Below are 12057 nucleotides of genomic sequence, written 5' to 3' on the forward strand. Positions count from 1 at the left end.
GTTGAGAGTTGGCACAGGTACAATGTTGTTTCTTACCACCAGGTACTGCTGGGTGGAGTGTGCGCGATTTTCGTCACTTTTTTCTCGGCGGTATGCGAGCGGAGTACAGCGGGCGGAGCAAAGTGCAGCCGGCGGTGAGTCCTTTTCACTTGGGAATCTTCGGGTCCCAAGTTGTGCGCATGCACATGCTGCTGCGAAGCTCCGCCCCAGAGAGATACCGGCCAGAATCGACAGAGACTGCCAACCTGAGAGCGCTGTGCAGGTATGTGGGGAGGGGGGGGATGTGGGGGTGGGGGGATGTGGGGGTGGGGGGAGGGTGGAGGAAATCACTGCTCTGGGGGGAGATGGCTACTTGGAGGGAGATGGCTGTGGGGGGAGGCGGGGGGCAGGAGGGGGTGGCTGGTGGAAAGGGACTGGGGGCTTGGGGGAGATGGGGGGGAGGGGTGAGAGACAAAAAAATTCTCACAGGTAAAGATGCATACCGCCGACTGAAGATCGACTTAAAACACCTTTTCCAGGGCAGTCTGCAGGGTCGGCAGTATGTCGATGGTAAGTGATCAATTTGGCAATTTTGAGCGATATGTCGGCGGTGTGCATGAGCAGACGGTATGCATATCGCCCGGCGATATGTCGCTGATGAATTTCCCGCCAGGCGGTATGTAGGTTTTTTTGATCAATTTCACGATTTTGGGCAGTATGTCGGCAGTCCGCGGGCAGTATGTCCACCAATTTTGGCCCCATTATGTATACTGCTGAGTGGAAAACAAAGACTGAAATTATTTTAATTTCTTAGGTCTAGGTATACTTATTCAATGCTTCATCTACCAAGTGCTTTGAGAAATTTAAGTACAAGATATTTGAAGCCATTTGGGGTATGATTTCTGACTATGCATGTCAAAGGAAAATTACAAACTTTTTGTTGTAAGAATGTATTATGTGCTTTAATCTCATTTACCAGATGTAACCAGTCTTCATTGGATTTGACTAAGCTGCATCCAGCTTTCTGCACTAGTACACGTTAGAAGCAAAACTAAATCAGTTCAATATCATCAAACATAAACATCACCCCAATATCGATGGGCCACTCTGACAGATCAATGTCTGAAATGCATGGTTGCAAGTGTCAAGAGGCGGCAATTCCATTCACAAACATCAAACACTCTCGTGGCTGGATCAGCCAAGACAGTGTACTTGTTTAGGATCAGACTGCCATTTTTTGGCGCAAGGATGGTGGCAGGAGTGAGTGATTAACAAAGTATTTTTTTTAAGCCATTGGTTTGTGTTTAGTCATTACAGTAAATGAGTTTTACATCACCCATTAAGACTGCGTCAACATTGCATCTCAGAAGGTATTGATTTTATACAATTTTTACATATGAATCATCTTTCTGCAAAAAAGCCATTATATTTAAATTCTATTGATAAGTTAAAATCAGAATTGAGTTTGAAAATGCTCAGTTGAACTATTACATTGATTTGCTTTAATTTGCACTCTTCTTCAATTTCATCAGCACTATCTTCATCAGACACCTCTCCTTCTTCTGCATCAGTCCAGAGGTCAGGAGGCAGTTTCTTCCCCTGAAACAAATCAGTATTGCAGAAATTAGTCAATTCTAACCTTTACAAAGTCTAATTTTGGTTTGCTTAAATTACTGAGATTATATTTGTCAGATAAATTAGGTTTGGTCCTACACATTTTTATTTTACAGCAAGCTTATATTTGTATCAAACAAGGAGGCCATTCCAGCATTTTAAGAAAATGGGTACTTTAATGAGGGGCAAACATAAATTTAACATCCGGACAACTTAATTATGCTTAATAGCTAATGCTATGGAAGCATACAACTAATGCTTTGGAAACATACATTTAATTGCATGTATGTTTTTAAGTCTATTATCCTAACAAGACTTTAGTTATACTGTCACTTTTGGGTTAATGTGGAATAGTTTTGGTCCACGTTGATGCAAAAGTATCAGTGTTACTTGAATTTTGCTTTCGGATTGGACTTCCAACCAGTGCAAGAACCGTTCCATCTCACACCAGATTGAGTTCATGTGAAATATAATTTCAGTCTGGTTTGAATGCAGGATTTCAAAGTGCTCAAGCACTGCATTCCCATTTGATTTTCTGGGCATTTTATAATGCTGGCAACTAGTTTTTTTATTAAAACGTTATTAGGCACATACATGTTGCAAAAGTCAGATCTCTCGGATATTCTCTCACATACAGCGAGCTAATCTGTAAATGGTCTGAGCATCCTACATTTAAGTGTACAAAAGCAAAATACTGCAGCTGCTGGAAATCAAATAAAAACAGAAAATGCTGGAAATATTCAGCAGATCAGGCTGCATCTGTGGAGAGAGAAACAAAGTTAATGTTTCAGGTCAGTGACCTTTTGTCAGATCGTTTTGACCTCCCCTCCTCAGCCCCCGAACGCCTTCCTGGTCTCCCCCCTCCGGCTCCTGACCACAACCCTGGTCATCATCTGGCCCCGACCACAACCTCCGATTCTCCACCGGCCCCAACCACAGACCCCGATCATTCTCTGGCCTCAATTCACCGTCCCCCATCCCCGTGGTCCTGATTCATACCCCTCAATGCTCCTTCAGCCCCTGACCACAGCCCCGACCACATCCCCCGATCCCCTTTGGCCCCGACCACAGCCTCCGATCATTCTCTGGCCCCGATTCACCCCACGATCATCCTCTGGCCTCGATTCATTTCCCCCGCCACCACAGTCCCTCTCTCCTTCCTCTCCGCAGCCTAGTTCCGCTGGCCTACCCACCCACAGCCAGCTGGCTTCTCCACCTGGCTGGGGGCAGGAATTAGAGCTTTGAAATGTTAATCAAGCCCCGCCATAAAATCCGGCAGAGACAACGGGAAACCCGTTCTCCTGGGTTTCCCGACCGCTTTCCAGCTCCCCCTGTTCCCGACCTACCTCCCAATTAAAATTCTGGCCTCTTTGTTTCTGATTGTCATGGGTAATGGCAACAAATAGCATTTCAGTCCCCTCTCAGTACCAGCCACTCCATGCTGGAGGAGAATTTCTAAGCTTGGTGAACTTCATTTTAAATCAAAACCAAAACTTCAACCCAAACCTATATAAACCCTCTCTATGATTAAAACAGTCAAAACTCCTGAAATGTAACAGCATGAAACCATTACCTTTATAAGAATTTTTCCCTTCAGACTCTGAAGAGTGGGAAATTGGCATGAGTCACCAATACGAGCAGGGGGAAAATCCAGTTTGTCTCCAAGGATATCTTTTAAATATTGGGCAATCTTTTGCTGCTGCTGGATGCTGCAGTGGTTCTCAATTGACAGAATTACAGGATACCTGCCAATAAACAACAAGACAAAAATGAATTCAGCTGTTGGCCATTTGGCATTTTGCTCGTTTTTTTGGGGGGGGCTACGAAATTCAAAAGTTGTTTCTTTACAGCATACTTCCATGAACATTTAGTACAACATCCTGGGATATGGGAATATTCAAACACTGAAGTCCTTGTGGACCTGCGGCTGGATTTTCGGTTGGAGGCTTCTTAGGGTGCTAATGGCGACGGGTCAGTAAATTTTGCGGCGGAAAATGGTTGAGACGGCAGCCAAAACATTTGGTTGCTGCACCCAGAGTTTGGAGTAGAGCGCTAAGGGAGGCATTCCACACCTCTCTTCGGGCGCTCGGCCGGGTGAGCAACTGAAAATCTGTTGCTAAAGAGCTGGCTTCGGAGCCCCCTAAGAGAGGCCCCACTGCAACAAAAAAAAAATCGGGACAAAAAACATTCCTGATAAAGCACTGCTCCCAAATGAAGGTGAATTGAAAAAAAAAACCCAAAGAAATATCAATTTCACTTACTTTTTTCAATCATTCCTTCCCTTAGTGCTCTGAGACAACTCTGACCACCTGCTTTCTCTGGCGGTCACTCTATGGGGCACGATAGTGCAGCTCCAAGCAAATAACGCATCGCTGTCGATACCAGGGATGTTGTACACCGGCGCAACGCTCCCGGATGGTACTTAGTGCCGCCGCAAAACCAGCACCAAATTTCCCGGTGGGTTACTGGAAGCATTTTGCGACCCATTACCACGGTAACAGGGGTGCAATCAAAATGAAAATCCAGCCCTAGATGTTCCTCTTTTGCCTATGCAAGAATGGCTACTGATGAGTTTTAGACAGACTGAAATCGAAGTGTGTTTGCACTCAATTTTCCTATGCCAGCTCCTTAGCATATCTTCAGACGATAATTTGGATAGATCAGCAATGTGGTGGTGAAAGAGGAAATTGCATGCAAATTAAATTTAAAGGGATGGGTACAATTAAAAGGTAATTGTCACATTAAGGGGACAACATTTCAGAAAGCTTTGGATACACATACATTACAATCCATTAAGTGGGCTTTGTCACGGCTTAAGTGCCAAGAGACTAAGCAGCAACAGGCAAAAATTAAGATAAAGGGAACCTTAGGTGCTAGCAGTTCCTGCAAGAAATACTTGTACTCCACAGCACTATCACCATAAGTCAGCATTGTAGCAGGCCTACAAGAAGATGCAGCCAAGTTTCAGACCACAACTGACCATTAATCTCACTACATGTAGCAACCTTTGCAGTATGGCAGCAAATGACAACTCTGCATCAATCTCTCCGTTGACCCAGGCCCTGAGAAGACAAGTTCCATATAGATGCCAATCTTGGTGGATGCGGCCAATCAGGCTGTATTGGCTGATAACCATAGTATGAATTATTTCATGGAATGCCACTGAAAGCATGTTATATTGTGATTGTGGTGTTTCTGAGAAAGCATCTAGCATTACAGTTCGTCAGTATTCACATTTTCTGTGATGCTATCTATGGGAGAAGGAGGTTACACAGAGCTGCAGCTGTCAAAGTATAGTCATTTAACCTCTCTCTGCAGATAGCAGTTTGAGGGTAGCAGCAAGTGGGCACAGAGCACTCTGACCTGCCAGGCATCTACCTCCTTTTCCAACAGACAGATCAGGTAGGCGGATTCCCATTAGGAATCCAGTGGTGCCAGTAGCGGTGCTGGGGAAAAGAGAAAGATCAATTGGCACCACAGCTCACGAGAACCAAGTGCCAAATGGAAAAAAAATAAGGAAAACAGTTAAGAGATGTCTAAAATACATTTACTTTTACAAGATCTTCTCGTTGTTTGTGGCCTAGTTACTCTGAATACCCACTTACAATTTGTGTTCATAGCAGGTGTGCTACATGCCACAATAGGGAAAACTTGCATCAAGGCCTGAAATGACTCCAAATTTGTACTCAAAAACTGCCCACCTCTTTCCACTGCTGTGAGTCCCACAAACCCAATGCATTTCCAATGGGGTGGAACTTTACCCAATTTTCTGCCCTACCTGGCCCCCCGTGCTTCAAAACAGACAGAAAAAGCAGCAGAAATCCTGCTTCATTTGTCAATATTAGTCAGATAACTTATCAACTCCTCGACATCCACAATTTTAAATTTGTTTCAATTCACAAGATTTACTGAATAGTGTATGTTCAGGAATCTAAATAAGGAATGTAGCACAGTGTGATCAACTAGAATAAGGGTTCAAGCAAAGTAGTCACACATTGATCATCTAAATTAATGGTATTTAAAACGTGACTGAATACATAAAAGAAAAGTCAAGCCCATGATTCAACAAGGGTGCAGGAAATCATTGTTTTTCATTGGCTGAGTAGTGGAAAAAAAAAATGTTTTTGTATTTTTAGATTTACAATTTGACCACTCCAAAAATGCACAGGCTGAATGACACAAGTAATTTACTTAGCTTTATAAAGAATGCTTGAATGGCAAGACTCAATTTTATCTTCCATTTTTAAAAGTACATCATAAATGGGTAAAACACCTTTCTACTGCAGTATTTTATCCATTTGCTTGCGCTATTCCTAACTGTTCCAATGATAAAATCTATAAATTTTTTAAAATCTGAAGATATATGTTACATAATAGGAAAGTTCAATAAACTAAAATAGTAGAAGAGGTGAGGAAGACTGAAGAAACCATTATTGAATTTGGTTAAAAAGGTTTTCTTCAGTCATGGAATAAACTTGGTAGTACTTTGATCCCAATAGCTGTATCATAGGTAATCTAGTGAACAGTTTTACCCTAGACATAAAGCCTGCACTATACCTTGGCAAGGAGGGCCTTGCAAATATTGGGTTGCAAATATGAGGAAATATTTAAATCCCCAGAATAGATGTCGAACCTCAATTAGCATAACATTTGTGAAATATATGTTCATCGATCCCAATTCGATGCACTGGTTTTAAAGCATTACAGAAATATTAATGCATGCAGGGGATGGACAATGCACCAGCATAAAAGCATTTCCACAATATAAACAAATCTTAGTAAACATATTCAGGCTTATACATACACCATGGTGCTTGTCAAATGTATGCCAGATTGTCTATTCTGTATTCTTTCTTACATACTATTCCTTTTTCACTTCAGTATATTGAAATATGCTTTCACTGATTGGTTGATCGTAATGAAACTGAATGCCAAGCCACTGTATTTCAGCACAAAATAGATCTACACCAAGTTACCCAATGATGCATCACGTTCCTCAGAACAGAAATTGTGATTGGTCGACATGCATTTTGTGAACGAGAAAAAAAAACAGACTCACAAGCATTCAATATTCATCTGATTTTCAGTTATCAAAAGGTAACACTTACTCATTTTTGATGAAAGCGTATTTGCTGATGGTTTCAACAACATCTCGGAAGAGGACCTTGGAGGTGAGTGTGTAACCATGCTGTACAATTGGTTCCCCCTCTGGGCCATCCCAGCAGTCAACTGAAATTAAGAGAAAATAGCTTAAAGGTCAAGCAGGATCAAAGGCAATAGGTCAAGTAACAGGCCAGCCCAGTTAGCACAGAACAATTAACAGAAAACTGAAAATAAAATGTAGCTTGATTACTGCTGTGTAATTTGATATCCTCTTTATTTAGTCCAACAACTGTCTTATCCTTTTTATGCCTCGTATTTTATGTTGTTCTTTTATACATCAAATTATTTAATAAGCAATTAAAAGTTTGGGACAGAGGACAAACATTTATGAACTCGAGAATATCTTCCTTAAACACTATTCCCCCCCGCCCTCCCATTCCAAAAAAATAAATGTTCTATGGGTATTAGAGATTTTTTAAAAGCAATGTGTGTGTAAATAAAGAGAAAAGATAAGGACCAAATAAAATGGCAGATGAACACAAAGCAGCAGCTAATGGGTTTAATAGCTTTTGTGGGCCACTATGATGTCTAATTTACATCAATGGCTTGGATTCAGAAACTTCATGCAAATTGGTTATATTTGCAGATGGCACCAAACTAGGAGGGGCAGTGGAATCAGCTCAGGAATTACAGAATGAGCTGCACAAAATAGGTATGTGAACAGGACAATGGCAAATAAAACTTAATGCAGACAAGTATGGAAAGCAGCACACAGAAAGGAAAAATGGGCATACATAAACCATGAATGGTGTTGTAATGTATGTACATAAGGTCTGCCCACCGACAGGGGGCACTACCATTGGAGGTTCTAGGGTCATAGGTACACTCGTGCTGGGCCCGGGATATAACCTGAACTTCAGAGTGTAGTGTAACAAAATTTGCAGATGACACAAAGATTAGTGGGAAAGCGGGTTGTGTAGAGGACACAGAGAGGCTGCAAAGAGATTTAGATAGGTTAAGCGAATGGGCTAAGGTTTGGCAGATGGAATACAATGTCGGAAAATGTGAGGTCATCCACCTTGGAAAAAAAAAACAGTAAAAGGGAATATTATTTGAATGGGGAGAAATTACAACATGCTGCGGTGCAGAGGGACCTGGGGGTCCTTGTGCATGAATCCCAAAAAGTTAGTTTGCAGGTGCAGCAGGTAATCAGGAAGGCGAATGGAATGTTGACCTTCATTGCGAGAGGGATGGAGTTCAAAAGCAGGGAGGTCCTGCTGCAACTGTACAGGGTATTGGTGAGGCCGCACCTGGAGTACTGCGTGCAGTTTTGGTCACCTTACTTAAGGAAGGATATACTAGCTTTGGAGGGGGTACAGAGACGATTCACTAGGCTGATTCCAGAGATGAGGGGGTTACCTTATGATGATAGATTGAGTAGACTGGGTCTTTACTCGTTGGAGTTCAGAAGGATGAGGGGTGATCTTATAAAAACATTTAAAATAATGAAAGGGATAGACAAGATAGAGGCAGAGAGGTTGTTTCCACTGGTCGGGAAGACTAGAACTAGGGGGCACAGCCTGAAAATATGGGGGAGCCAATTTAAAACCGAGTTGAGAAGGAATTTCTTCTCCCAGTGGGTTGTGAATCTGTGGAATTCTCTGCCCAGGGAATCAGTTGAGGCTAGCTCATTGAATGTATTCAAATCACAGATAGATAGATTTTTAACCAATAAGGGAATTAAGGATTATGGGGAGCGGGCGGGTAAGTGGAGCTGGGTCCACGGCCAGATCAGCCATGATCTTGTTGAGTGGCGGAGCGGGCCCGAGGGGTTAGATGGCCTACTCCTGTTCCTAATTCTTATGTTCTTATGTTCGCCTTTGTATCTTCACTTCTGGAAGCCATTAAAGACTAAACAGGTTACACCTAGTCACTAGCTCACAGTATGGAGTTCATTGTATCATTTCATGCACTACAACTGGCGACGAGGCAAATACGAACCCACGCAAAAGTATGGCAAGCACGATCGAGTACTGTTGGAATTCTCGAGAGATTCACTGAGGGAGAGGATTGGAGAGATTTCACGGATCGTCTTGACCAGTATTTCATGGCAAATGATATAAACAAAGACAAGGATGCAGAGAAGTGCAGGGCAGTTCTTCTCACCGCCTGTGGCCCCACGATCTATGCACTCATCAAGAATCTGCTCTCACCCACTCTTCCTACAGAAAAGTATTACAAAGAACTGTGTGCTCTAGTTCAGGAACACCTTAAACCCACGGAAGGAATCCTCATATCCAGATATCACTTCTATACGTACGTTCGTCCAGAAGGCCAGGACGTAGTGGCATTTGTTGCCGACCTGAGACGTCTTGCAGGGTCTTGCAAATTTGGGCCTGCATTGGAAGACATGCTGTGTGACTTTTTCGTGATGGGGCGATCTTAAGTAAGCTGCTGGCTGCGGAGACGCCGGACCTCAGCCACGTCATCACCATCGCCCAGGCTTGCATGTCCACGCAGAAAAGCACAAAGCAGATATGGCGACAAAACTAGAACTCCACGGCAAGTACTGTGTACAAAATTGTATCAACGGCCGATAGAGCTGCACATGGCAGGACCTACTCGACTACATCTGCAAGACCGGGAGCTGCTCAAAGTTCACCATCGAGGGCCTACTCGACTGCATGTGCGAGAATGGGAGCCGCTCAAAGTTCGCCATCGAGGGCCTACTCGACTGCGTATGCAAGAACGGGAGCCACTCAAAGCTCACCATCGGGTGCAAATCCGAGCTCCATATGTTGGCATTGCGGGGGCAATCACCGACCCCATCAGTGCTGCTTCAGGCAGTATGTGTGCAGAGGATGTGCGAAGACGGGGTATCTTCAGCGGACATGTCCACAGCAGAGCAAGCGAGCTGCGACACACCACGTGGATGATGATCAATTCAGCGTGGATCTAGCGATGCAGCCCGAGGCATCTGAGAGCTCAGAGAAGGAAGTGGATAGCATACATGCGTTCCTAACAAAGAGCCAACTGATAATGATGGAGGTAAAATTACTAACAAAGAGCCAACCAATAATGATGGCAAAATTAAAAGGCGTGCCAGTATCCATGGAATTAGACATGGGTGCGAGTCAATCGATAATGAGCCAGAGGACTTTTGAAAAGCTGTGGGAGACGAAGGCAGAGAGACCCAAGCAGAGTCCGATAAATGCGAAGTTGCGTACCTACACCAAAGAGCTCATACTAGCAAGTGGTAGTGCAGCAGTAAGAGTGTCATACGAGGGAATGGTTCATGATCTACTGTTATGGATTATCCCAAGCAACAGCCCATCGTTATTCGGCAGGAGTTGGCTCGAGAAAATAAAATGGAAATGCTACGATATCAAAGCTTTGTCATCAGCGGATGATGATTTGTGTGCTCAAGTGCTGAGCAAATTTCCCTCACTGTTTGAACCGGGAATTGGTAGCTTCATTGGAGCCAAGGTGCAGATTCACCTAGGCCCAGATGCTAGGCCCATCCATCACAAAGCCAGGGTGGTCCTGCACATGATGAGAGAATAGGTCGAGTTCGAATTGGACAGGCTATAATGTGAGGGGGTCATCTCACCGGTCGAATTTAATGAATTGTTCTGGTGCTAAAGAGCGATGGTCAGGATTTGTGAAGACTACAATGTCACGATCACCGAGTTTCGAAACAAGATCAGTACCCGTTACCAAAAGCTGATGACCTGTTTGCAATGCTAGCTGAGGGAAAATCGTCCACCAAATTGAAACTAACGTTGGCCTACATGACACAGGAACTGGTTGAATCATCAAAGAAACTTACGTGCATCAATACGCACAAAGGACTGTTTATTTACAACAGGTGCCCTTTTGGCATGCGTTCGACATCAGCCATATTTCAGAGAAACATGGAGAGCCTATTGAAATCCGTTGCCAGGACCGTGGTATTCCAAGACGATATCCTAGTCACAGGTCGTGACGCCGCCGAGCACCTGCACAATCTGGAAGAGGTTCCGTGTTGTCTGGACAAAGTGGGACTCAGGCTGAAACGTTCGAAGTGCGTTTTCATTGCACCAGAGGTCGAATTCCTTGGACGAAAGATTGCTGCAGATGGAATCAGGCCTACAGACGTGAAAACAGAGGCCATCAAAAATGCACCCAGGCCCCAGGTATTGTATGATCCATGCAAGCGTCTAGTTTTGACCTGTGATGCGTCGTCCTATGGGGTTGGCTGCATACTCCAGCAAGCCAATGAGTCAGGCAAAGCACATCCAGTTGCATACGTGTCTCGAAGCCTGTCCAAGGTGGAAAGAGCCTACGGCATGGTAGAGAAAGAGGCTTTAGCATGTGTTTATGGGGTAAAGAAAATGCACCAGTACCTGTTTGGGCTTCGCTTCGAGCTGGAAACCGATCACAAGCCGCTTATATCGTTGTTCTCGGAACATAAAGGTATCAATACCAACGCGTCGTCCCAAATCCAGAGGTGGGCGCTGACATTATCTGCCTATGATTATGTCATTTGCCATAGACCAGGCACCGACAACTGCGCTGATGCATTGAGCCGGTTACCGTTGCCCACACCGGAGGTGGAAACACCAATGCCCGTAGAGCTACTCATGGTCATGGATGCCTTTGAGAGTGAAGGGTCGCCTGTCACTGCTCAACAAGTTAAGATCTGGACCAGCCAGGATCTGATGCTATCGGTTGTAAAATGTTGTGTTCTTAACGGGGACTGGTCGACCATCCCCAAGGAAATGGGTGATGAAACCAAACCGTACAGCTGTCACAAAGATGAGCTTTCCATCCAGTCCGACTGTTTACTGTGGGGTAATCGTGTTGTAATGCCCAAGAAAGGCAGGGCGAGATTTGTATGGAAGTTACATAGTACGCATTCCGGTATTGTCATGATGAAGGCCATTGCCAGGTCACATGTTTGGTGGCCTGGCATTGACTCGGACTTAGAGTCATGCATGCATCACTGCAGCACTTGCATGTAGTTAAGCAACGCCCCAAAGGAAGCTCCGTTCAGTCTGTGCTCATGGCCATCCAAACCGTGGTCTGGAATGCACATCGACTTTGCGGGCCCCTTCTTCGATAAAATGTTTTTTGTGGTGGTGGATGCATACTCCAAATGGATAGTGTTGTAGGAGGTAGGCACCTTTAGATTATACCAGAATACTAGGCATTAGGCACCTGCTAGATATATCAAAACTCACATAAGCTTAAAATGGACACACACATAAAATGGCTGCCCGGGCATGATGGGAAATCAGGTAGTCAAGCTGTAAACTGTTGAACGTTCAATGACCAAGTAATAACCCTGTGAGGCCCACTGTAGGAATGCCTGGGATGCGG

The 12057-nt window shown here is 44.2% G+C and overlaps 1 protein-coding gene across 1 annotated transcript in view; it reads right to left on the reverse strand.

The window, feature by feature from the left end:
* plch1 (phospholipase C, eta 1) overlaps positions 1–12057 on the reverse strand; it is a 201750-nt gene that overhangs the window by 54914 nt on the left and 134779 nt on the right. Inside the window, exons 13-15 of the mRNA XM_070883536.1 lie at positions 6702–6822; positions 3167–3338; positions 1471–1578 (exon numbers count right to left, since the gene is read on the reverse strand). Coding sequence (XP_070739637.1) covers positions 1471–1578; positions 3167–3338; positions 6702–6822 — 401 coding nt within the window. The remainder of the gene's footprint in view (positions 1–1470; positions 1579–3166; positions 3339–6701; positions 6823–12057) is intronic.

The sequence above is a fragment of the Pristiophorus japonicus genome, chromosome 6 (assembly GCF_044704955.1).
Source record: "Pristiophorus japonicus isolate sPriJap1 chromosome 6, sPriJap1.hap1, whole genome shotgun sequence".
In the NCBI taxonomy this organism is placed as follows: Eukaryota; Metazoa; Chordata; class Chondrichthyes; family Pristiophoridae; genus Pristiophorus; species Pristiophorus japonicus.